Source organism: Malaclemys terrapin, chromosome 13, assembly GCF_027887155.1.
Source record: "Malaclemys terrapin pileata isolate rMalTer1 chromosome 13, rMalTer1.hap1, whole genome shotgun sequence".
NCBI lineage: Eukaryota > Metazoa > Chordata > Testudines > Emydidae > Malaclemys > Malaclemys terrapin.
The window spans coordinates 42,931,131-42,959,007 of NC_071517.1; the positions used below are offsets into that span (position 1 = coordinate 42,931,131).

Consider the following 27,877-nt stretch of genomic DNA (forward strand, 5'->3'; position numbering starts at 1 on the left):
TGCTCCACTCCTCCAACCGCTCAGTAATATAGCTTCAGGACCCCCCACAACACTCAGTAATTTCAGCTCTTAGTGAATTCAACTTATAGTAGGGGAGCCTCAGTGCTAGTACACCATTGGCCCAATATGAATTCAGCTCAGCAGGCTGTAACTAGACTCCTACTGATATTCCACAGTAGAGAGAGAAGAAGGTGCACTTGGTATTTCAGGTCCATCACATACAAATACCTGTCCCCACACACACACACACACACACACACAATTCACTAGGTTTTGGAACCCATGTCCTTTGTCTAGAGAGTGCTACTTAGTTGATGGCGAGTCCCTCTGCAATAAAACAGTTTCATTGTCCTTGATTCACATAATCAGGGTAACAACACTTTATTCTTCCTGCCCCAATAACAGAGAAACTGGGAATCCCACAGCAGCCAAAGTGACCATTTGGGCTGCTGTGGGCTCATGCTAGGTGGGGTGGGTGTGCCCATGCAAACAAGATCAGCCCCTGAAGTTCTTTTCCACAACTCGCCACAATTCACCACCAGATGTCAGGGTAGAGCTCATCCTGACTCTGCTTACAGTAGCGAGGCTGTCTGGCTCCCCACCGCCCCGGAGAGGGAGAAGCCCCGGCCGAACCGCCCTACACGTGGTGGAGATTGTGGGCAGCAATCCCCTGATCCTTGTGAGAAGGGATCTGCGGTGGAATGTGCCCGAGCAACCATGGATATGGTCAAGCTTATTAAGTTTTTAGCGGAAAGCCAACAACAGCAGCAGGCCGCCCAGCTCCAGCAGCAGCAGCAGCAGCTGGTCCAGCAGCTCGGGACCCAACAGCAACAGCTGATTTTGGAGCTGGGACGCCTGAACTGAGACCACCAGCAGCAATGCCTGCAGCAGTTGGTGACCTTGCTGCCCCATCCTGCGGAGCCCCAGCCTGCGGGTGCCACTGGACCCCCCAGCCTGGCCCCTCCCATCCGGTTGACAAAGATGGGCCCCAACGACGACCCACAAGATTTTCTGGTAACTTTTGAAAGGGTGGCGTTCGTCGCAGGCTGGGCCAAAGACCAATGGGCTACATTTTGGCCCCATATCTGACCAGAACCGCCCAAACCGTATATCGGGGCATGTCTACGGACGTGGCATGGGATTACACTTGGGTAAAGGCGGCAATCTTAGATGCCCTGGACGTTAACCCAGAGACCTTCCAACAGTGGTTCCGGAGCTTGGTCTACCCTACAGGGCCCGACCCTGGATGGCAGCCCAAGAGTTGAGGGAAGCCTGGAAGTGGTGGCTACAACTTGAAGGGCGAACCCTGGATGAGCTCATTGAACAAATTATTCTGGAGCAATTTGTCCATATACTCCCATTGTGAGGAAGGGCCTGGGTCCTCCGCCATCGGCCTACGACCTTAACTGCTGCCACCACACTGACGGAGGATTTCCTCGCCACCGAAGCACCAGTGGGACCAATCACTCGAGCTGCCCTGCCAGGACCAGAGCGCCCTAACCCAAAGAAAAGGGGGGCCACCAGGAGCAAACCATGAAATCCGTCACGGGGCCCAGAGCCCCAACTCCGACCTGCCGAGGTCCAGGTTTGACAAGCCCCGGCACCTCAACCAGATGCCCGAGGGACCAACCGAAGCCCCCCCAGGGGCCAGGCGGGAACAGTGTCCCGGCCTGGGCTCTCGGATATCGGACCCTGTTTTTCCTGTGGGAAATATGGCCATTTGCAGCAAGACTGCACCGAGATGGATTGTATCTTTGGACAAGTATCAGGGGGTAGCCATGTTAGTCTGTATCTACAAAAACAACAAGGAGTCTGGTGGCACACTAAATCTGTTAGTCTTTAAGGTGGCACCAGACTCCTTGTTATCTTCAGACAGTTCTGCACGGGAGAAGCCCGCGCCCGACTCTCACAAGGCGCCAAGATTACTGTGCAAGTGGTTGTCGAGGATTGCCTAACAGTGGCCCTAATTGACTCAGGCTGTGGCCAGACACTGGTTTGCCAAAGCCTAGGCCTCCAGGCTGACCCACGCCTGGGGGCGATCCGTCTACAATGCATTCATGGCAACCTACGACCCTACCCCAGTGCGCAAGTCCGACTGACCGTGGATGGGGTCACACGATTGATGGTCGACCTGGTTCCTTGGCTCGCCTACCCGGTGATCCTGGGGTGGGACTGGCCAATTTTCCTGGAAATCCTCCGCTCCAATGCCGACGAGAGGTCCGCAACTACCCCAGTACTGGAAGGGAGCCTCCCTGAGACCCAGTCAGAGGGGGAGGAGGCACCAGACCCCAACAGACCGGAAGAAGAACCAGAGGACTCCCCTCCAGAAGCTGCTGCTGAACCCCTGCTTCACACTGACTTTTGTCGTAACCAAAGGGCAGATCCCAGCCTCAGTCACACTTACGAGCGACTAGCCACGGTCGATGGGGCCGACATTGACCCGCACCGGGCGAAGCAGTGGCCACACTTCGAACTGCGACAGGATCGGTTCTATCGGGTAGAACGGGACCCGCACACTGGAGAACCCCAGAGCCAACTACTCAGGTCACCGGCGGGCAGTAATGAATCTTGCCCACGACATCCTGGCTGCTGGGCACTTGGGCCACGAGAAGACTCTCGCCCGGATACTGACACGCTTCTTCTGGCCCAGCGTGCATCAGGAAGTAAGGAACTATTGTAACTCCTGCTCAGAGTGCCAGCTAGCCGCACCCCCGCGGACACCCAAGGCCCTGTTGGTTCCCATGCCCATCGTCGAAACGCCCTTCGAACACGTGACCATGGACCTGGTGGGGCCCCTCCTGAAAAGCACCGTGCGATTTCAGTATGTGTTTGCTCGTGTAGGCCTGCCCCGGGAGATTTTCATGGATCAGGGCTCAAGCCCCAACCTATAACCGAGACAGGCAGAGCCACGACTAACACTGGGGAATGGGTCCTGCTTCTCCTGCCCTCGAGCGGGTCCAAGCTACTGTCCCGCTGGCAGGGCCCCTACGACGTGGTCCGGAAGGTGGGGCCCGTCACCTATGATGTCAACCAACCGGACCGACATAAGAAAACCCAGTGGTACCATGTCAACCTCCTGAAGCCCTGATGGGAGCGTGAGGGCTTATGAATTAACCCCTACCCGCCGGAGCCAGAACTGGGCCCCCATGCCACCCTGACCCAGAACACCGAGGGGCCCGTGCTTGCGGAGACCCTCAGGGACGAACAACTCAAGTAAACCTGGTGCCTCCTGCAGGTGTTCCCGTGAACCTTCACCGGCCAGCCAGGCTACACAACCCTGGTCTATCATTCCATTCAGACAGTACTTGGGGTAGTGATCCGAGAAACGACCAGACCCTTGCCGGACCGCATGCAGTAGGTCGTTGAGGAAGAGGTACAAGCCATGCTAGAGCTGGGCATAATTGAATCTTCACAGAGTGAATGGCGTAGTCCGACAGTGCTAGTACCCAAGCCCGAATGGACTTCCGACGCGTCAACGCCATTTCCGAATTTGACGCATATCCTATGCCGCGCGTAGATGATCTGCTTGTCCGACTAGGGGAAGCTCGCTTCCTCACCACACTTGACCTCAGCAAGGGCTACTGGCAGATCCCCCTTGACCCCGCTTGGATGGAGAAGACCACGTTTGCCACCCCAAGAGGTCTGAACCAATTCACCCGGAGGCCCTTCGGCCTCCATGGAGCCTCTTCCAGGTTTCAGCGGCTGATGGACCGTGTCCTCCAACCCCAGCGAGACTATGCGGCTGCCTACTTGGACAATATGATCGTCTACAGCCGCCACTGGGAGGATCATTTGGTACGGGTAGCTGCAGTCCTGAGATCCCTGCGGGTGGACGGGTTGACAGCCCACCCCAAAAAAATGCCGCATTGGATGGCAAGAGGCTACTTATCTGGGCTACACTATAGGGAACGGACAAGTGAAGCCCGTCGTGGGAAAGGTCCAGGCCCTGGCAGCCTGCCCCCCTCCCACCACAAAGCATCAGGTGCGACAATACTTGGGGCTCGCCGGCTATTATTGGCATTTTATTCACCATTTCGCGTCTGTCGCCGCGCCCTTGACCAGCCTTTTAACCAAGGACAGCCCTCGATGTGTGATTTGGACCCAGGAATGCGAAGACGCCTTTCAGGAACTCAAAACAAGGCTCTGCTGTGAACTGGTCCTCTAAAGCCCAAATTTCAACTGGGACTTCGTCCTCCGAACGGACGCCTCAGAGATAGGACTGGGCGCCGTCCTGTCCCAAGAGATAGATGGGGAAGACCATCCGGTTTTATATATTAGCTGGAAATTGTTTCCGCAGGAGAAGAACTACGCGGTGATGGAGAAGGCGGCCCTGGCAGTGAAATGGGCTTGTGATGCCCTACATTACTACGTGCTTGGAGCCCCGTTCACCCTAGTCACAGACCACGCCCCACTTCAGTGGATGAATAAAATGAAAGACAATAATATGAGAATACAGCAATGGTACCTGGCATTCCAGCTCTATGCCTTTACAATTCACCATAGGGCAGGCAAGGACCACGCTAATGCTGACTTCCTGTCATTCCTGGGAGGTATGGAAGAGTCCAGCCACGAGGAGAGGAAGCCAGACTTAAGGGGGGTATGGCTCCCCGCCACCCCCAGAGGGGATGAGCCTCTCTGGACACCAAAGTGGACAGAGCCAGCAAACCCTGCACCCACCCCTCAGAGGTCAAGGCGCAGGACAGGAAGTATAAAAGCCCGAACCCAGAGCTCACTTGAAACTCTGCCACCGGAGAGACCAGATGTCTGTGGCGTAGCTCCCAGTGGGGAGACCACGGCGATCGGCGGGCAACCCGAGGACTGGCCAGACCAGCCAACGCGTGATGCTGCCCCGAGCCCATAGACGCTGCCAAACCAACCGCTCGCCAGCTACCCCGAGGAGCCCATGGTGTGTGACTCCGTGTAGGATGCCATCCGGATCCAAGTACCTCTAAAGAGGGAGGTAGGAAGTAGCCCGGGGGCAGTCAGGATCCCCACTGACACAGCAGCGGGCCTTCTGCCACTGCTAGGGCCCCGGGCTGGGACGCAATGGAGTGGGTGGGCCTGTGTCCCCCTGCCACCCACCTGGCAGCTGGCAGTCTCCCCGTCTCCTCGGCTGCTCAGAGCCAGGAACCTGGGGTTTGCTGTTCAACCGTTTGCTAAGCCCCTGCCTGAGGGCCTGAGCTACTGACTGTTTGTTGCCCCGCCCTGACCCAGGGCCTGGGCCTGCTAATATTGAACCTGTTTGCTCATCTCCTGCCTGAGGGCCTGAGCCACTCACTGTTTGCTGACCTGCCCTGACCCAGGGCCTGGGCCTGCTAATACTTAACCTGTTTGCTGAACTCCTCCCTGAGGGCCTGAGCTACTGACCGTTCGCCACAAGCCAGGCTAATTCCCCGACACCCCTGACCAAAGTAGCGACGCGGTCTGGCTCCCCGCCACCCCGGAGGGGTACGAGCTCCAGCCGAACCGCCCTACATATCCATCAAAATTATAAAGCATAAACATTGAGTTCTGACACGCCTAAGTAATAGGCGCTCAGTGTTCTGCAGTCACTCACCCAACTTAGGTAAATAGTGACCAACCTGTGACCAATGCTGGCAACTAGAAACAACAAAAGGCCCATTGGTAAGTGACTGTGAGAAGCAACCCAGGGACCATAGGCAATTTCAGGAGGAACAAACATGCCCCGAGTGTCAATAATGTTCATGACCCAACCATATGTTGTCAGAACCAGGATCTCACCTGGAGTGGCTCTCACAAGCTAAGAGGGCTGCAGCATGGGCAGGATTTCAAAAAGCAACTACCAAAATTCTGCAGATGCTACAGGGGTTAAGGAGGGATGCTTTTCCCATACAGTCAGTGCTGTCCCCAATGTCCCAGTGTGGCACTAAGGGGTGCTGTGCAGAAGGAGTGGTGCTGCTCTACCATGGTGTTGGGGAGCGCTGAGCTACAAGGAGCAAGGTGGGAACTTACTAGAGGGCACAGTCCCCTTGCAGTCAATGCTGACCCAAATACCCCAGCAGAATGTATTTTCTGTGGGGAAAAAAATTCTGCGTGGCACATGAATTCTGCATGTTACAGTGGCACAGAATTCCCCAGGAGTACCCCTTGGAGTCGGGGCTGACCCAAATGCCCCAGCACAGTGCTGTGCTGCAATGGATCCTGGATTTCACATTAGAAACAACCAACTCATTGGCTCTGCTTCTCACTAAACATCCCCAAGCACTTTCTCTCATCACTGGGGTATGTTTCCCGAGTCACCTGGGCAAACACTCTCTTCAGTTATTCCATTCTGCCCCATCATCTAAAATCCACTTATATTTTCTTTGGACACAGGATTCCTGATTCACTTCCTGGTACCCACCTGCCCCACCCCAGAGGTGGCTGCAGTTGAGCAATCACGCCCGTTCTGTCCCTAAAGCTCTTATGCTGTTTACCCAACTGGGTGTCTGTTTCCAAACACCTTGGCTCCTCCCCAACAGTCCCACCCGGCCGGCCCAGATCCCCCTACCCCTGTGTGTGCACAGCCTCATGAGGACACAGATTTGAGGATAAATAAGCCCCAGTGGTTGCTCCCTGGCTGTTATTCTTAGCATTGGAGGCTTCCCGTTTGCTCCAGCATCCCCCGTTCACCTTCGTGCTGAACCGAGAGACACGACTGTGAGTGTGCCCAGGAGAAGGGCAGGTGAGTCTGTGCTACCCAGGGCCCCACTGCCTCAGAGCTAGGGACAGAGGGGTCCAGAGAGTGAATGAAGTGGAAGAACAGCGGGAATTGGGATCAATCTAAATCATTACCCATCTACTACCATTTCCACAGACCCCACTCTTACAGCTGGGGAGGGAAACCAGGAGTACAGACTCCCAGCCCCCCTCTACTCCCCCGCTCTAGTCCACTAGACCCCACTGCCCTCTTAGAGATAGTGTCAGCTGGTGGAACTCTTTGCCAGAGGACGTTGTGAAGGCCAACACTATAACAAGGATCAAAAAAGAACTAGATAAGTTCATGGAAGACAGATCCACCAATGACTATTAGCCAGGATGGGCAGGGACGGTGTCCCTAGGCTCTGTTTGCTAGAATCTGGGAGTGGGCGACAGGGGATAGATCACTTGATGATCACCTGTTCTGTTCATTCCCTCTGGGGCACCTGGCATTGGCCACTGTGGGAAGACAGGACACTGGGCCAGATGGACCTTTGGTCTGACCTAGTGTGGCTGTTCTTATGTTCTTATGGTTGATGCTGATCAGGGAGCTCAGCAGGGAGCTGGAGCATGAACAGAAAAGAGCAGGGGGCTGTATTTCTTAACGGGGATCTAAGCTGATGTAGGGAGCTACCTCCTGCTGTCTGGATTTAGGTGGTTCTGACTGGAAGGGAGCCAGTGCCCTCTAGAAGGGAAAAACCCCAGATCCCGTTTCCTATAACTCCCTCCTGGGGGGGGGGGTTTCCCTTCCAGCTGCTGCAATGCTGGGACTCCTCCCTGCGCTCCCCTGCCTGCTCCTCCTCTCCCTGCCGGGCTTCAACTCTGGCTCCGATGACGACGGCACTGTGGTGCTCACCACCAGTGGCCCCATCCGGGGCAAGCGCCTCCAGGCTGGCTCCAGCACAGTGACGGCCTTCCTGGGCATCCCCTATGCCCAGCCCCCCGTGGGGGCCTTGCGCTTCCAGAAACCGCTTCCCCACCAGCCCTGGAGCCAAATCCTGGAAACCACCATCTTCGGCAATGTCTGCCACCAGCCTCCGCTTCCTACTTACCCTGAGGCCAAATTATTGACACCCACAACGCCGCAGTCTGAGGACTGTCTCTTCCTCAATGTCTGGGTGCCCCATCCCCGGCCCCCTGCACCAGCCCCCATCCTCATCTGGATCCATGGCGGGGGGTTCTTCACCGGGGCAGCCTCCCTTGAGATCTATGATGGGCGCTTTTTAGCTGCAACCGGGAAAATTATCGTGGCCTCCATGAACTACCGGCTGGGGGCGCTGGGCTTCCTGTCCCTGCCCCCGGCCGCCCCGGGGAACGCCGGCCTGTGGGACCAGCGCCTGGCACTGCGCTGGCTGCGGGATAATGCAGCCGCCTTTGGTGGGGATCCAGCCCACGTGATGCTTTCCGGCCATGGCTCTGGGGCTGCGTCAGTCGGCTTCCACCTCCTCTCCCCGGGGAGCCGGCCCCTCTTCACCCGCGCCGTGCTGCAGAGCGGATCCCCCACAGGACCCTTGGGTTCGAGTTCGCTTGAGGAGGCCAAGGAGAGAGGCCAGAGGCTGGGCCAGCTGCTGGGCTGCACCGATAGCGATGACACGGCCTTGGTGGGCTGCCTGCAGGGGAAGGAAGCAGGGGAGTTCCCCAACCACGAGTTCTCCGTCTTGCGCCACAGGGAGCTGCTGGGGCTGCCCTTTGTTCCAACAACAGATGGGGATTTCCTGCCTGATTCACCATCAAGACTCCTGCAGGCTAAGCAGAGCCAGCCTATACCCATCGCAGCTGGTTTCACTGCCAACGAAGGCTCCTACCTGCTACTCTTTCCTGCCCCCACCTTACAGCTGCAGAACGCCAGCAACGTCGGTATGGAGGAGCTGCTGCAGGTGTTGAAGCTGATGGTGCCAGGGGCACCAGAAGAGGCCGTCCAGGCTGTGGCTCGGTGGTACAGCCAGGAGGGGGAGAAGCAGGGCGAGGCACAGTATCGATGGGCCATGGAACAAATTGTTGGTGACTACATCGTTGTGTGCCCAGTAGCCGAGGTGGCTAGGCGAGAAACAGAGGCCGGCAATCCCGTGTTTGCCTACAGCTTTGACCAGCGCCCCAGTGGATTGTCTACAGCAGAATGGACAGGGGTGCCACATGGCTCTGAGCTCCCCTACCAGTTCGGAACTCTGTGGTCCCTGGCAGGAGCCAACTCTACACACACAGAGGCTGAGGAAGTGCTGAGCCGCACGATGATGCAATGGACTGCGGAGTTCGCCAGGACCGGGTAAGGGAATCCCCCACTATCCTCTGATCCCCTGAGCCAGACCATGACAGCAGCTGTCACTCTTTGGCCAGGGGAACACAACGTCGAGGAAGAGCAGGCTCAATGCCATGGCAAAGAACAGGTCCCTTTGGAAAATAATTAATCTGGGCTCCCCTTTAAATCCCCGCTGCGGAAGCCGGTGCGGTCCGGCACTGCATACTGACTCTTGCCGGTATGCCGGACCGACTGGACTGGATTACTTTCACGTCTGTATACAGGCCTGGCTATGTCAGCTCATCATGTCAGTACAGCCTGCAGCAGCAAATGGCGTTGCTCCAGCAGTGGAGGAACATCACCTGCCCAAAGATCAGAAGTGAAATTAACAATAGCGTCTTTCCATTCACATAACTACAGCTACCCTAGGGGCTAGGTCACACAGATGTGGCAGTCAGGTGTGTGGCTTTTTCCACATCTCTAACTGAGATAACTGTGGCAATTTAACATTGAAGCCTACACCTGGCCTTAGCTACCAATCGATACTCCCTTCCACCCAAAACAAGCAAGCAAGACTCCAAAAGCAATCTTTAAAATTCAAACATTCCCCGTTTTCATCTTAACCACCCAGTTTGGATCCGTTCACTCCCAAATTATGGAAGTGAAGGAGACAGCTGTGAAAATTAAAAAGATAATATCCAACACATAGAAGAAAGGGGAAGCTGATACTAATGAATATAAATCAGACATTAGGAATTGTAGAAAATTGAGAAGAGAAGCAGAGAGACACATAGAGAAATCTATGGCCAGCAGAGTTAAGGACAATAAGGAGTTCTTTCAATATATTAGGAAACTAGAATTTTGACTATGAGATTGGTCCATTACTAGCTGGAAATGGCAGAATTATCAATCGTAAGGCAGAATTGTTCAATAAATAATTCTCCTCTGTATTTGGGGAAAAACCAGATACTATAGTCTCATTGCATGGGTATGATAACACTTTTTCTATTCCATATGTTACATAGAAGCTACTAAAGTTAGTACAAGTGAGTGAGGCCATCTCAAATGAAGGCAAATGGTGGCTTCAGACAACCTTTCTGTTTATAGCCTCCTATTGGTGCCCCCATAATCCCTAACACTTCAGTGGCCTTCCCTGTCCCCCCCCCACCTCCGACACACACATATTGTTCAGTTCCCCACTCTGCCCCTTCCAATGTCTCTGAGCACAAAGGAAGTCCATATTCCCTGAGGGAAATATGGCTTCAGTCCCAGTCCAAACAATGGGAAGCAGTGGACATCTTTCCTAGGGGGGGTCTATCTTTGGAAAGGGCCATAGGCCAATGGTAGCCATCATGACTCATGGCAGCCTGTGGCTTCAATGTCATCAAGATCAATGGGAAATAGCAGCCATCTTTATAAAGGGAAACCTGTAGCATCACCCCATATGTGTAGAACAGGCGGAAGCAGCCATCTTAACTTTGGGCAGCCTGTGTCTTCATACTTTTTGGAAGCAACAGGGGATGGCAGCCATTTTGGAAAGGAGCCAAACTTTGCAAATTGGCTCCTAATGACCCCTGCCTCCAGGATGTCACACTTTGTAAGGAGCAAGTTCTCAGCCTTTCCAAGCCCAGGTACTAACCTCTATGTGGTGTGCTTAATTTCTCCTCAGGATGCTTACAGGGGATGAGGGCAGGGGAAGGAAGTGGACCCACTATGACCCCAAAAAGCAAAACATCTTCCACGTCAAAATAAATTCGGCCCAGATTAAGGAGATGCCCCTCAGGCAACGCTGCAGCCTCTTAGCATCGCTGCTCGCAAAGAAGCCGAGCCCCACAGGTGAGCATCAGCAGGGTGAGCGGACAGCATCCCTAGAGAGGAACGGTCTGGTGTTCCCCCTCCCTCTGAGCCAGCCACTCCCCCCTCACTCCTGGGGTTGGATTGGAGCTGGCGCCCCACAAAGGGGAAGGACCCCAGATCACATTCCCATTTCCATGGGATCTCCTGGCCTCCTAGAGGTTCCCCATTCTCCTGCCTGGGGGGGATCTCACATCCCCTGAGGACTCCACAACCCATCTGCTGCAGGGAGCCACAGGTTCTGACCCATCTTCACTGGGTAGGATGATGACGCCCGTGTTTCCTGTACCAGCCCAACCCCAAGTGCCCCCATTCCAGCTGAGGGGGCTTGAGCTCAGAGAGGGATTCCCAGCAGGGTGAGTGGGGATGGAGGAATGGATCCAGTGACAGAGGGGACTGGGGGCAGGTGGCCTGTAAAGTCACTGAAGAGAAAAGAGGCAATGAAAGAAAGAAACACAACTGGCTCTGGGGAGGGGCGCAGCACAGGGAGCGAAGGAGAATCCAGTAGCCACTGGGAATCCTGTGTGCCAGGGGACCTCTTATGGGTCGCAGAACAGAGCCTTGCACGTTGGACACCCGGAGTCACAGATGCTACGAAACACGGGAACTCCACCAGCACAGCATCCCCTACTGGTAGAATATAGCACTGTGGCGGGAGGGGGGAAAGCACTGACTGCGGGGATAGTCTCCTGCTGAGCCCCCCACGCCGCTCTTTGCAGCAAAGCGCCCCCTGTGCACAGGGATTAGCACTGACCATAAGGGGAAAGTACCCCACACTGAACCTGTGCAGCGCCTGGTTTCCCCTGCAAGTCTCCCTTCCCATTTGGAACTAGACCAGACACGCATAGTCTGAGCTCATCCCCGCTGCTCTTAACCTCACTTGCTGTGTGTCCCGCAGAAGCAGGGTCCGGACGTGACCAGCCCGGGGGGCTGTGAATGAAGAGCTGAGCAATTACAATCCCCTGAAGAAACCCTCCCTGCAGCCAAGAGCATCCAGTGCCCGATAGCGCCTGCTCATTCAGTAACAAGGAGCCTGCTAATAAACCTCCTGGGAACCCACGGATTGACCCTCCCTCTGCAACTCCTCCACCTCCAGTGCATTAAAGCATATTTAGTGTGTAGACAATATCCTGGTCTGTGAGGTTGATTAGCTGCTCCTGAGTAGGGGGGACAGAGAGAGTGTGTGAGTGTCTTGGGGGGGTGTGGAAGTTAAGTGGTGAGATAACGGGGAACAAAGGTTATACGGGGAGGTAAATGATGCTCTGGGGTTTGAAGAGGCAGATGACAAAGCCTACAGATCACACGGTGTATCCAGAGCCCAAATGAGAACCCAGGAGTCCAGACTGCCCGACCGCCCCCCTCTAACGCACTAGACCCCACTCCCCTCTCCGAGCTGGGCTACAACCCAGGAGTCCTGGCTCCAAGCCCCCTGCTCTAATCCACTCCACCGCCTGCCCCCCGTAGCGAGTGGTCAGTGAGGAAGAGCCATATGTACCAGGAAGTGTCGGGAAATTGGCAATTATAGGATACAGGCAACAGAGACAGATTTATAACCAGCTAGCTGGCAGCGCAGATGACAATTGCCCCCCCAGATGGGGAGGAGAGGAGGCACAGGGAGAGCTCCCCACACGCACACAGTGCCCCGTCCCCACAACCCACATCCCTGCACAGATCCCTTCTGTGGAGCCGGGAATATGTGGTCCAATCAGCTCTCAGCCCACCTGCTCTAGGACTGGCGAAGTTTGGGATAGGGGCACCTGCCCACCTGGGGGGCTGGGCTTGTTACGCTCTGTTTCTCAGAACCCAAAGCCGTGGTAACTTACCTGTTTCTTTCCAGGTGGTTTCAGGAATAAATCAGTGGGAGCACAGCTCATCTGTCTGATAGATAATTGACACAAGCAGGAGTGTGCACACACACACACACACACACACACATACACATAGTCACAATATGTTTAGAGCATTTCAAAACATTTATATTTACCTAGCATGATGAAATGATTTGGTGGAATCAGCAGCCAGGCTTCTGACGGGCGCTCTCTTTCTTCTTACTGCTGGAGAGCTTAGACATCAGGTCCTTGCCCAGAGAAAACTTCCTCAGACTGCTCCAAAGCAAATCCTTTTGTCTAATCTTTTATAGCTAACTTTAAAGAAAGCACGGAGCCAGTGATCCCTAGAGGGTCAGCATAGTAACCTCTACTACATCACCAATTCTCATTTCAACAAACTACTCGTTATCTCAAAACATTTCTAGTATTTCTAGTCATAACAACCATATGCCAAGGGCACTTACAGCCAAGGAATTCTTCACTCACTCTCTTCCATACTTATAATCCGTTAAATTTCTGTCCCATCCTCCCGTTCGGATTAGCAAACTGCAAGCATGCAGTTCTTTAGCCTTGCCTCACAAAGGCCTAAGATTTTCCTAGCTATGGGATGTTTCATTTTCAGCTGGCAGTGGTTGAACACACAAGAGGGGCTGACTGCAGTACTATAAAATTCTGGGGTACACGCAGGAATGTCAAATTCTGGGGCAACAGGCTGAGCCTCCACAACTCACTGCGCACTGATGGGAATGACAAAATCTGGAACCAGAGCCCCCAACAGGATAAAGGTCCCATATCTCTTTCCTCATCCCCTGAGCCAGCCAGTCCCCGACTCACTCTGGGGCTGGGTCAGGACCAGCCACCCCTAGGGGGAAAGGGCCATATCCCACCACCTAATCATTGTCCTGGAAGCTGGAGCTGGTGGTGCAGACCCCTAGAGCATGTGGGATTGACATAACTATTGCAAACTAGCCACCCGGCCTGACCCTCTTTTTTGAAATTCGAGCTTTCCTTCTCCCAGGTGGTGTGCTCGTCCTGCCCCATTGTCGCACAGAAAGGGGACATGATTGACCCAGCATCAGCCAGCAGAAGCATGGCCAAGGAAAGGACAGATCACAGGGCCACTGAGTCCAATTCTCCACCCTCTCCAGGGCCACTACAGAGCTCCGCTATCCCACTGTATGAAATTAACCAGCAGCCACGTCTCTGCTAGGCACAACTCCTCAGCACGGGAGGATGTGGAAAGTGTAGCAGGCTCAGACAGGTGTGTGCTGGCATTAGTATCTCAGTGAGATGTCCTCACCCCGGGGAGATGAACACAGCCAGTGACAAAATATGTGAGCTGCTCCCTCCCTCCATGCCACCGTCGTTCCCGTCCCTCTTCCCAGCACTGGAGAGGCTGGGCTATGTGGGTGCTTAAGGCTAGGTTGGACAAACCCTTGGCTGGGAGGTCTAGGTTTACTAGGCCCTGCCTCACTGCAGGGAGCTGCTGGACTGGATGACTTTGGGGGGTTCCTTCCAGCCCCCCATTTCTCAGACTGTGCATCAAGTGTTCCTGTTCTCAGCTCTTCTCTCAGCAGCATATTCTTGCTGCATAACCCCAGCATGTCTGTTCCCAGCCTCACACCCAGAGGGAGAGGGCTGGGACGTTGGGTAAGGTAATAGGGTCATAGGTTATTGTATAAGAGGCGCATACTAGGCTGAGACTTAAGGTGTTAGTATAAGGGTTGAGGGACAGGATCAAGCGATAGGATTCGGGCACTAGCCGTGGGGTGGGTTAAGGATAGGTTTGTATTGTAAGGGGTATGGATGGAGTATAACTGTTAAAGCTACCGGGGCAGTGTTACAGTTTCAGTATCAGGGCTATGGGGATAGGGTTAAGGTGCCAGAATTAGGGTTAGGGTTATGGGCATAGGGTTAACGTAAATGCTAGGGTTAGGGCTATGGACATAAGGTTACAATGTTAGTGTTGGGGTTAGGGCTATAGGCATAGGGTTAAGATGTCAGTATTAGGTTTAGGGCTATGGGCATAGGGTTAAGGTATCAGTATTAGGGTTATGGCTATGGGCATAGGGTTAATGTGTCAGTGCTGGGACGTGAGCTGAGGCATTGGGGGCTCCTGTGCGAAAAAGGCATTTTGTTGCAGAAATTCTTGTTCCTGCAGTAATTGGGGTTATAGACAGCGTTGGAGCCATAACTTTGCATCATCATGTAAGACTCCATCACTCCCTGAAATGTGCAGCACAGGTGGCTGTAGTGCACACAGCCAGTTGCAGAGGTGGCACGGACAAATTCAGTCCCAGGCATTGACAATATCTCCTAGACGGCCCAGCCCTGAACCGGCTACTTGCCTTGTCACCAGCTCCACCTCTAACCTCAACCCTAACCTTAATCCATCCACCAATATTCATCTACACAGCATCACCTGTTCTAAAATAATCTGGATGAGACACCTAGGGCACCTGCCACCCTGGGACCCAGCTGTGACACTACGTACTCTTATGTTTACCCCTTTCATAGGACTATGATAAATCGTGTACAAAGTATGCCTTGTGACTATAACAGGGTTCAAAAAAGAACTAGATAAGTTCATGGAGGATAGGTCCATCAGTGGCTATTAGCCAGGATGGGCAGGGATGGTCTCCCTAGCCTCTGTTTGCCAGAAGCTGGGAATGGGTGACAGGGGATGGATCACTTGATGATTCCCTGTTCTGTTCATTCCCTCTGGGGCATCTGGCATTGGCCACAGTCGGAAGACAGGATACTGGGCTAGATGGACCTTTGGTCTGATCCACTATGGCTGTTCTTATGTTCTTATGAGGTGTCATTTCAAAACTCATAATTTTCTTATCATTGTTGTCCTGGTAAAATATGTGGCAACACTGTATGTAATGTTATAAGATCCTACCATATGGTGTTACTAAAACATATTCTAAATCTAGAGAGCAGTCATAAACCAGCTCTCCAGAGACAAAGCGCTAACCAATGCCTCAGCTAAGTTCAAATGGGCCATCACTTGGGTAAATTGCCATTCTTTGGCTGGAAAGAGGGTGATGGCGAAAAATCTACATCTTGAGAAAGAAACAGGTTGGGGGTTCCCATCCACATAGACTTCCTGCCTCCTGACCCTTAGCTGGAGTTGACTCACAAAGAAGAGAAGGAACTATAAGAAAGGAGAGGAACTGTCCAAAGTCATCACTCCCTTTCTCTCTATCCATGGCATCAACACCTGGAGAACAAAGGAAGCAGCACTAGACTGGGGCAGAGATCCTGACTGAAAGAGATTCAGCCAGGAAGACTGGTGAGCGAGCTTTGAGCTTTGAATTCACTTAGCTTGTTAAGTTGGGCATTAGTTGTGTTTTGCTTTTATTTTCTTATTTTCTTGGGTCACTGAAAATTGATCTTTCTGTAGTTAATAAACTTATTTTACTGTTTTATCGAAAGCAGAATGTTTGGATTGAAGAGTTTGGGAAATTCCATTTGAGATAACAGGATTTGTGCACATCATTCTCTTTTCATACAATGACAGACTTAATAGGAGCTTGTATTTTCCAGGAGAGGACAGGACCGTACAAGATGTACATTCCTGGCAGAAAGTCTAGGACAGGGAATTTGCAGGTGTTGTTCTGCAGTGTAATTCATGAGTGGCTGGCCATACCACTCACATGCTAAAACTAGGTTTAATTTACATGCTGGAGGCTGTGTGTGAGCAGACCAGGAGTGGAAGCTTACACAGCAAAGCAGTGCAAAAAGCACCTCAGGTCAGAGGATTGAGGGGACACAGCTATTCACCAGTCCAGATTATATCCTGGCCAATGTCACATCGGGGCAGAGGCATCCTCCTTCCATCCAACCGAAACACTGTGTGATAGTGCAGGGCTGGAATGGGGACTGATGCATGAGTTCAGTGTAATTCCCCTGCTAGCGACTGGAATGGGCATTGCGCACACACACACACACACGCACACACACGTCCTGTAGCAGTGGTCCCCTATCGGATAACAGGCCTACCACAGCTGCCAGGTAACAGAGCTATCTCTTCAGTCCAAATGACAGCTCTCTGCTGTGGTGCCAAAGGTCCTGGGTTCTCTCCCTGCTGATGTGATGACCATGGGAGTTTGTGTGTAAATGAAGGCCCATAAGGTGTCTCAGACTCACACTGAATGACTGTGATGATGGTGCAGATCTGGCCCTCCTTGGCTGTGCAGGTTTCCCCCTTCGGCACAGAGCCAACCTGGGGGATTGTGATGGTGCATTCCCTGCACTGCCAGCCCTCTGCCATAGCATCCAAATGCACATGAAAGGGGAATCAGAGAGATGGACGAGATGGGGGGAGATAGAGATATGCGGGGAGGGAGAGAGGTGGGGCCCATCTGCGCACAGCCCCCTCCTTTGTGCCTCCTGCAGCCAGCTCAGCCCTGTGTGATACTTGCTGCAGCAGAATCCCCCTCCCGGCCCCAGGGGCCGAGCCAGCCAAAGCTGTCCCCGAGTCTCTGTATGGGCTGAGTGGTGCCACCCCTCCCCAGGACTTTCCCCCCAGTACGAGGCACAGCAGGCCAGCGGCTGTGAGGAGCAGAGCCCGGGCCATGCTGGGCTTCTCCAGGTCACTAGCCGACGCTGAGCTAGGGAGACACAATTCCCCAGCGCAAAGAGACAACAGCTTCCCGGGGTAAATAGCACCCAGAAGTGTCAGATCCAGTTCTGAGGCCTGGGAACCCAGTAGGCAGGAATTTCCCAGAGGGTGATCATACAGAGAAAGAGCCAGTAGCTTATTTGGACCAACAGGAAAACAAACAGGATGGAAATAAATCAAATTTGCCTCAGAAAAAACTCACCTAACACCTACTCACTCCTGAGCCACAGCTCCCGGCTATCCCCTGACAGCCCTGGGCTGCCCACAGCAGCCCTCAATCCTTACTCACACATTCTGCAATCCCAGCTCTGGGCTCTAAGGAAAAGAACTTCCCCACACTTTGATCTTGACTGGAACTCATCCAGAGCCCCGCACGAGAGATCCCCACTTGCACGTGAACATCCAGTTTCACATAGCCGGGGTGTCCCTGCAAAATCCCACCTTATCAGTGTAAGCAGAGTCAGGATGAGCTCTCCCTGACATCTGGTGGTGAATTATGGTGAGTGTGGAGAAGAACTCCAGGGGCTGATCTTGTTTGCATAGGCACACCCACTCGCCTGGCATGAAACAACAGCAACTCAAAGTGGTTACTTTGGCTGGTGTGGGATCCCCAGTTTCTCTGTTATTGGGGCAGGAAGAATAAAGTTTTGTTACCCTGATTCTGTGAATCAAGGCCAGTGGAACTGTTGTATGACAGAAGGACTGAGTGAGTCATTCACCATTACCTAAGTAGCATTTGCTTGTCAAGGGGCATGGGTTACCAAACCCAGTGAATTGAGAGAGGTTGGGGGAAGGTATTGGTACCTGGTGGTGTGGGTCCCTTTCGTGGGCCTGAAACACCAATTGCACCTCCTCCTCTCTCCACTGTTGAATGTCAGAGCTAACTTTGATTCCCTTAGGAGTCTAGTTACAGACTGCTGAGCTGAGTTCACTTTGGGCCAATAGTGCACCAGCACTGGGGCTCCCCTACTACTAGCTGAAATCACAAAAGAGCTAAAGCTATTTAAGAGCTGAGATCACTGAGGCTGTGTTAACTAGTGGGGGAGCCTGAAGCTAACTTAGCTTAGCGGAGTGGAGCGGCTCACAGGTCGGTGAGCGGAGCGGCTGGAGGAGCAGCTAGCAGAGCAGAACCTTGTGGGAGCGGCCCAAGGGACGGCTGGAGCGGAGCGGAGTGGCTCACAGGTTGGTGAGCGGAGCGGTGCGGCTCACAGGTCGGTGAGCGGAGCGGAGCGGAGCAGCTGCCAGAGCAGTTCGTGGGACGGCAGGAGTGGGACTGCGGGTGGAGTGGAGCAGTTCGTGGTGAAGGCTGCGGTGGAACCCCATGGAGAAGCAGCCGGTTGGCCTCGGATCACGTAAGGTGCCCCTTAACACCCTGCTCACACACCCCCCTTTTGAACTCTGGGGCTGCACTGACCAGGGACAGAGACTTTGGGGGGTTGTTGGACTTTTGGGACTTTGGTGATTCTTGGGTTGCTGGTTTCAAGAACCAACGGGAGAGGACACGGCCCAATTTGCTGGGGTGGGTCTTCGCTCATGGTTTGGTCTATGAACTCTAGTTGTGGTGTTTTCCCAATTTAATGCTATGTCGTTTACCTCATGTTATTAAACATTTTCTGCTACACCGAGGCTCTGTGCTTGCGAGAGGGGAAATATTGCCTCTTCGAGGTGCCTAGGGGTTTGTGTAAGATTTTCCCAGGTCACTGGGTGGGGGCTCGAGCTGGTTCTGTGTCACGCTGTTGGGAAGGGACCCCTATGTACTGAACCCGGCCCTTGCTGCTATCAACTTGGCCTGGCAGAAGGGTTACATCAGCCCTCATTATCTCGAGGACAGCAAACAGCTTCATCAATGCAGAGGCAGCCCAGATTTTGCAGATTCCCCTGCAACCCAAGGCCACTCCTGACCATATAGAGACTATTGAATGTTCCCCCTTGTCTTCTGGTCCAGGAACGGAGGAAAAAGCTCCCCTGGAGGCCATGATTCACGGGCACACAGAAATGTTACAATTAGGTGTGATCCATTCACCACATTTTCCCCTCATCCTCGGCATCTCATAGCTGGCCCTCCACAATCTGTTAATTTGGTGGCAAGCACAGGAAGCCTGTTTCTCAACAGAATTTTGGAGACAGTACAGTTGGCAACCCAGGGCTAGTGTGCCAGCATCTGGACGTAAAAAACATCAGATGGGAGCAGCTATCCAGGCAAAACCTTCTGATGAAACTATATCTGAACTTCGGGGGAGGGATAGCTCAGTGGCTTGAGCATTGGCCTACTAAACCCAAGATTGTGAGTTTAATCCCTGAAGGGGCCATTTAGGGATCTGCGGCAAAAATCTGTCTGGGGATTGGTCCTGCTTTGAGCAGGGGGTTGGACTAGATGACCTCCTGAGATCCCTTCCAACCCTGATATGCTATGATTCCCCTGCAAATGCCAAGACTACACTGGTCTTTTTGGAAAAAAGAATGTGGAAACTCCATCTCCACACCAGGACTATGAGTGCCCAAAAGAACTGCATCTGGGAGGAAAAATACACTTTAGAAGAACATATGCCATGTCAGAATCCGAGCTCACAGCACTCCAGAAGTACCTGCAGTAGAACGTGGCCCAAGGGTTCATCCACAAATCAATCTCACCAGCTGGCACAACAAGACTTTTTGGCAAGAAAAAAGAAGGCAGTCCCAAACTCAGCATTGATTACCATGCATTGAATCAGAGAACTATCAAGAATTGTTACCCACTACCCCAATTCCTGAGTTGCTGGATCACATGGGGGATGTCTGTATTTTCAATTAGTTGGCCCTCTGGCAGGCATAAAACCTTGTGCAAATCAGGAAAGGGTACAAGTGGGAAGATTGCCTTCCAAATATTCTATGGACACTATGAATATCTCGTAATGCCTTTCGGGTTGACCAATGCCCCGGCCACTTTCCAACACTTCATAAACAATATGTCCTGAGAGATATTGGACCAGTATGTAGTAGTCTACCTAGACAACATATTGATTTTCTCCGACTACCCTGCTCATGTCCAAATGGTCCTGGAATACTTATGGCAGTGGTCCCCAACCTTTCAGTGTGGTGGGCACCAGACGACTAGCCGCCGAAATGCCGCTGAGGAGCGCAGCCACCGGACAAGCAGCCGCTGAAATGCCGCCGAGAAGCAGCAATGCCAAGAAGCGTCGTTGCCAAAATGCCGCTGAGAAGCAGCGGCATTTCGGTGGCGATGCTTCTTGGCGGTGCTGCTTCTCAGTGGCATTTCGGCGGCTGCTTGTCTGGTGGCTGTGCTCCTCAGCGGCGGGGCGCTCCCTTGTCAGTAGGTGGGTGCACATAGATGCCCCAGCAGGTGCCATGGTGCCCGCGGGCACCACATTGGGGACCAATGACTTATGGTAACATGGCCTTTACACCAAGCTAGCAAGTGTGCCTTTAATCAGGCCTCCCCAGAGTTCTTGAGCTTCATCTTATCTGCAGAAAGGATCCAGATGGACCCAAGCTTTCCAAGATTGGCTGACCCACCACGGCCCCTCCCCCCCTCTCCTCCCCCCCCCCAGAAAGTATGCGACCTGCAACGCTTCCTGGTATTTGCCAACTTTTATCAATGATTTATCCTGAACTTTTCAAAACAAATTGAAATTGACCACTCTCCTCCAGAAAAATGCCCAGTTCCATTGGTCTCCTGAGGCCCAGCATGCATTCAATCAGCTGAAACTTACCCTTCCTACAGCACCCATACTGGTTCATCCCAATGTCTCAAAAACTTTCATTGCAGAAGGATCCTGTGTCCAAACAAAGCACCAGTGGATTTTAGAGGAGGGGGAAGAATAGACTTGCTGAAGGTGATATTTTCCCAGGAAAACAGGGTTCATACCTCACTGAGGAGAGAAAGTGCCAGGGGATGTACAATGACAGAGTGGGGCATTGGGGTCTGCAGTGACTGCAAGGGGAGCACCCCCTAGTGAGCTCCCACCCCACTCCCTGCAGCACAACAATCCCTAGCACTACACTAGGGCTTTCGAACCAGGACTCACTGCCAGGGAAGACTGCCCCCTACTGAGATTCCCACCCTGCTGCCTGTATCACAGACCCCCTTTATTCATCATTGGGGTATCAGAATAAGCACTGACTGTCAGGTGAGACTTCCCCCCTACCTTGCCCCCGGTAGCACCTGCTGACCTTCTGAGGTCTCGTTTAGACATCCTGCCCTTGCCAGAACCAGCTGTGCTTGTGAGAGATCCCGGCTCTGAGAACATGTGGTTGGGTCAAGATCATTACTGACAGCTCAAGTAATGTTCATTCCTCTCGGGGGATGGATTTGAAATTGCCCTAAGGGCCCTGGGTTTCTTCTCATACTCACTTGCCAAGAGAGGTTTTGTTATTTCTAGTTGCCAACATTGGTCACAATTGACCTAAGTTGGGAGAGTTACATCAGAACACTGAGTAAATATTACTTAGGCTTGGCAGAACTCAATGTTTGTTGCTCTATAATTTCAGGTGGGTAATATCAATGTTCATTTTTCAGACTGTTTTTCAATTTTTATAAATTTAAATTTTCACAGTTCTGTGAAATTATGAGGCTTGGGGGGCAGACAGTTATTTAATGACAGGTGAGATACAAAAATGTAACATTTCAGAATCTAATAAAACTCAAAAGATACAAAGTAAGCAGCATATTCCTTACTTCACCTATCTGTAAATCTCAATTATTATTGATGGAAATATGTTTTCATCCAGTTGTGCATGCACAGTGAAACCAATGTTTAGCAATATTTGCCAATATATTCTAATCCTTGAAAGCCTAATAACACTACAAGAGATTTAGCATAGATATCTGGAGTAGCAGCAGGGAGGGGGGTGATGCAGGGTGGGATATAGGGGCACCAGCAGAGTTGCTAAAGGGGGGAGCACAGGGCTAGTATAGCAGAGGGCTGGAGGTCATGACTGAGGGGCACTAGCAGAGCTGTGGGAGAAGAGCCCAGGGCAGGGATAGCAGGGGGCTGTGGGTGGGGATTGAACATCATCAATAGAGCTGTGGGCAGTTGGGGTATCTTAGCATTGGGATAGCAGTGGGCTCCAGTTCAGGAATGAGTAGATGTCTGCTGGCATTTTCCCTGTGGCTAATTTCATTTATCCCCATTGTGTTTGTTCTCCTGTTGATCCAAACAAGCTGCTGGCGCTTTCCTTGTTGACCGTGGAAAAGTCGGAATGAGCCAGAGTGGCATTTTAACCAATAGGGACACTCAAGAACAATAGTTTACTAAAGAGAACAGACGTATAACTTGCTGTCCTTGACCCGTTCTGGGACAGAACCATTTTAACACCAAAAAGACGCAGAGCACTTGGTTCTGAAGCCACTCAGGAGACCAGAATAACACACACAGCACAACTAACTGAGAACAACGCTACGCTACAGAAAACCTCTTCTAAACACCTTCACTTGCTGGTGCCAGGCAATAAATAGCTTTATTGATAATACCGACATGGATACTTGGTTCCAAAGAGCCTCTAGTGACTAAAAAGATAGACATAATACACCTTTCTGAGAACAACTCCGCACTACAAAAAACCTCTGCAGAACCCACCTTCAATAAAGTGCTTCGCTCCGTAAATAGCCTTATTAATAAAACCACCCAGAATGCTCGGTTCTGAAGGCTTATTCACAAAGCGGTTTAGAGCTGGAAATGGGCACTTCTGGGTGGGATTGGAAGAGATTTTCTGCAGGATAGTGTCATTCTTAGTGTGTTATGTGTATCATTTTTGCCCTCTGTACCACTTCAGAACAGAGTGCCCTTGGCGATTTTATCAATAAAGCTGTTTATTGACGAGGCAGGCAATTGACGGTATGTTCAGAAGCAGTTTTCTATGGCATAGCGTTATTCTCAGTTTGTTGTATTTTGTGTATCATTTTGGTCCGGTGTCTCTTTGGAACCGAGCGTTCTGTGCCATTCTATCAACAAAGGTGCTTATTGCCCAGAACGGGAACTTGAAGTTAGGATTGGAAGAGATTTCCCGTGGCATAGTGTTATTCTAAGTTGGTTGTCTTATGTGGATCCTTTTGGTCCCTTGCACGCCTTCAGAACTGATTTTTCTGGGTCCTTATTGGTGTTAAAAAGGGTTCTTATCCAGAATGGGTTAATCATAGACTTATAAAAATGTGGGGCTGGAAGGGACCTTGAGAAGTCATCGAGTGCAGGCCCCTGCACTGTGGCAGGACCAAGTGAACCTAGACCATTCCTGATAGGTGTTCGTCCAACTTATTTTTAAAAACTTCCAAAGATAGGGACTCCAGGCTGGCCTTTGGAAACCTATTCCAGAACTTAACTACTCCTAGAGATGGAAAGTTTTTCCCATTATCTAACCTAAACACCCTTGCTGCAGATTAAGCCCATTACTCCTTGTCCTACCTTCAGTGGACATGGAGAACAATTGGTCACTGTCCTCTTTATAACAGCCCTGACCATATTGGAAGACTGTTATTGGGTTCCCCCTCAGTCTTCACTTCTCAAGAATAAAAATGCCCCGTGTTTTTAACCTTTCCTCAGGAAAAGGGATGGGGATAAAGTAAATTAGCCCCAGGAAATAACTCACCTAATATCTACTCACTCCAGACCCGCAGCCCCCTGCTATCCCCTCACAGCCCTCAGCTCCCCCCACTCCCCACAGCTCTGCCAATTCCCCTCAATCTTGACCCCCCTCCCCCCCTCCCATGTCGCTGCTATCCCAGCTCTGGGCTCCCTTCATCCCACAGCACTGCTGATTCCCCTCAGTCCCACCCAGCAGAAGTTTCCCTCCCCTGTTGTTACCCCAGATATCTATCCTCAAGGTAGTGCAGTGATATTAGGCTTGGAAGGGTTCAAATATATCGATAAAAGTTGCTAAACATCGATTTCACTGAGCATGCACAAAGTGACAAAAAATATTTCCATCAGTAATAATTGAAATGTACAGATGGGCAAAGTAAGGAAAATGCTGCTTGGAAACATAGTAGAGTTTTGTTTAAAGCTATTTACTTTGTATCTTTTGAGATACAACAATTTGTGTTGTAACAGTTTATAAAACTTGAACTTAGTCTTTTTCGAGCTAAATTGACATTAAATAACTGTCTGACCCATCCCCACCTTTCCCTAAAGTTTAAATGAATAAATATTGAAGAAAGGGCTTAAAATGAACATGAATAATATCACTCAAAATTATAAAGAAATAAACACTGAGTTTTGCCAAGACTAAGTAATGTGTACTCAGCGTTCTTCATGACTCACGCAACTTAGGTCAACTGTGACCAACGGAGGCAACTAGAAATAACAAAACCCTAGTGCCGAGTGACTATGAGAAGGAACCCAGGGACCTTAGGGCAATTTCAGACCCATCCCTCAAGAGGAACGAACATTTCCAGAGCAGTCAACAATGATCATAATTCAACCACATAATGTCAGAACCAGGATCTCGCCTGGAGCAGTTCTCACAAGCTAAGAAGGTTGCAGCATGGGCAGAATTTCAAATGGAAACCTCCAAAAGTCTGCAGATGCTACATGAAGGGACGCTCTTCCCTGACAGTCGGTGCTGTTCTCCATGCCCCAGCAGGGCACTAAAGGGCACTGTTCAGAAGGAATGGGGACACTCAATAGGAGGTCCTCTCCCTTTGCAGTCAATGCTGACCCAAATGTCCCAGCCTGGTGCTAGGAGGCACTAGGTGGTAGGGAGCAGGGCTTGGTAGGAGGTGCTCTCCCCTCGAAGTCAGTGCTAACCCCAATACCCTAGCATGCTGTTGGGGGCGCTGTGCTGCAGTGAGTGGGGGGAGGCTCACTGGGGGGTGCTCTCCCCTTTACTCCTGGGGAATTCTGCACCAAAAATTAAAAATTCTGCACCAAAAAACTAATAATTCAGTGCAAAATATTTTAAAATTCTGCAAATTTTATTTGGCAAAATAACACAATATAATCACACCTGTTTCAATTATTTTGGTAATTTCTTTCAAAATACCTGAAGGCAGGTATGTATGTAGCAATACAGACAACAAAAGAGATTCAGGAAATGTTTTTTGACAAATCTATTCCTTACTAGGCATATTAATACACAACTCTGAGTAATAATTCATTTACACTACAATACAGAGATGTATTTCTCAGCCCCCTCAGAAGCAGTGCAAAGGCTTGGGGGAGTCAGGGGTCACGGAGGTCAGAGGGAGAGGGAAGTAATTGCTGGGAAGGAGACTGGGTGTGAACTTGGAGGGTTGTTGGGTGTGGGTGGGAGAAGTATAGACCAGGTTTTTGGGGGGGCAGGGAGGGATTGTTAGGGAGCCTCCCCCAGGCAGACCCTGGCTGACCCATAGCCTCTCTCATTCAGTCAGGCACATCTGCCACTGTCCCCATGTGGACCTACACACACACACACACGTGTGTTCTTCTACCTCCACTCAGCCACCCCTTCCACATGTGGCCCTGTGCTTCCACTCAACCACCCCCTTCCTCCATGTGTCCCTGCACCCTCCTGCCCCTGTCCCCAGGTTGCCCTGCACTCCCCCTCAGCCCCTCTCTGACCCATGTCCCCATGTGTTTCAGACCCCCAATCAGTCCCCCCACTAGCCCTTATGAACCCCACTCTGTGACCCCCCCCAGCAGCCTCATGTGCCCCTCACTGTCCACCCCTCCCCCCCCATATCCTGTGCCTTCCGACCTGGCCCCACCAGCATGGTACTGTGTGGAAGGCAACCTCTTCTCCTCCCTATCCACAGCTGGGGCTGGCCCGGGACTGGCTGCTCTCTGTTTTGGTGGCACAGCGGCCCCTGGTGGGTGAAAGGCATAACTGCAGCAGAATGTATTTCCTTCAGACAGAGGCTGGAAATCCCGTGTATGCCTACCACTTCGCCCACCGTAGCAGCGGCTTGTCTGCACCTGAATGGATGGAGGTGCCACAGGGCTCTGAGATGCCCTATGAGTTCGGGACCCTGGCATCCGTGGTAGGATCCAACCACACAGAGGCTGAGGTAGCGCTGATTCGCAGGGCAATGCATTACCTTTCAGTGTACACCTGGAGCGGGTAAGGAAATCCCCCACAATCCTCTTGTCTCCCCGATCCAGACCATGGGAGCAACTGTAACTCTTTGGCCAGGTGTCCGCAACATCCAGGAACACCCGGCTCAATGCCATGGCAAAGAAGGGGTCTCTTTGAAAAACAGATAATCTATTTGGGTGAAGCTCCTGACCTAGAGCTGAACTTATTTCAGGGACATATAATCCGAGCCCCCTGGTTACAGGTTAGGGATAATTCCCTGCTTTCCACATCAGGATGTCACTGGTCCTATGAACACACCCACTCTCATTCAAGGAAACAAGGTTTTCAGCTAGTAGTGAATGATCTCAAAGCTCTGCCTGCCCTTTCCCAGCCCTGCCACAAAACTCAGGGGATGTTTATGCTACAAACACTATACAGCCCTGGCTACGTCAGCTCATCATGTCAGTACAGCCTGCAGCAGCAAACGGGGTTGCTTCAGTAGTTGGGAAGAATCACCTTCCCCAAAAATGGGAGCTACATTGACAAAAGCATCTTTCCATCAACATAAATACAGCTTTCCTATGGACTAGGTCAGCATAGCTGTGGCAGTCTCTGCTTAAGAAAACTGTGGCAATGCAACTGTTAAGCATACAGTAGAGCATAGATAAAAAGACATGATCCCTTGCAACAAAAATAAGCAAGCAACCCCCCAAAAAAATCCTCATCAATATTCCTCATTCTGGTCCTAATCACCCAGCGTGGGCTAATTTCTTCCCAGATTAGGGAAGGGATGGCAGCTGTGAAAAACAAAAACATAATATACCACAAATGGAAGAAAGGAGAAGTTTATAGTAATGAGTATAAATCAGACATTAGGAACTGTAGAAAATTGATAAGGGAAGCAAAGAGGCACATGGCGAAATCTATGGCCAGCAGCATTTAGGACAATAAGGGGTTCTTTGATGATATTAGGAACAAAAAGAATCCTCACAATAGAATTGGTCCATTACTAGATGGAAATGGTAATGCAGAAAAGGCAGAAGCGTTCAATAAATAAATCTGGGGAAAAAACATGTCCCTTAGCCCGTGCCACTTCCAGCAGCTCCCATTGGCCTGGAGCAGCAAACCGCGGGCACTGGGAACCACAATCACCCGAACCTGCGGATGCGGCAGGTAAACAAACCAGCCCGGCTCGCCAGGGGCTTTCCCTGCACAAGCGGCGGAACAAATTTGGGAACCACTGATCTAGGAATTATTTTGGGAACTCCTGTGGCTTGTGTTATACAGGAGGTTATACTAGATGATGACAATGGTCTCTTCTGGTCCTGGAATCTATGACTCTAAGGAGGGCCACTCTCTCACCCCTCCCCCATGTGTTCTCACACAGACCCTGTTCACATCCCCGCAGTCCCACAACCAATGTGACACAGGCTGTGAGCATCAAACATGGGGAAATCCCTGACTGTGCCGCTTTGGGCACTGCATAGAGCACCTGGGAGGTCTGCAAATTACAGCTACCAGCAGGCTGCCTCCAACATCTTTCCTACAGGCAACGTCCCTGCTAGTTGCCAGTCTTCATGTTCAGGGAGGCCATCTTCCTTGAGGGCAGCCTGTGGCTTCTGCCTCCTTAAGAACAATGGTGGG

The 27,877-nt window shown here is 51.7% G+C and overlaps 1 protein-coding gene across 1 annotated transcript; it reads left to right on the forward strand.

Moving 5' to 3' along the window:
- The first annotated feature begins 7,451 nt into the window (after positions 1–7,451).
- Positions 7,452–8,966, forward strand: LOC128847310 (acetylcholinesterase-like). Its single transcript, XM_054046706.1, has one exon. The coding sequence runs from the start codon at positions 7,461–7,463 to the stop codon at positions 8,964–8,966; it is 1,506 nt and encodes a 501-aa protein (XP_053902681.1). The 5' UTR covers positions 7,452–7,460.
- Positions 8,967–27,877: the final 18,911 nt, after the last annotated feature.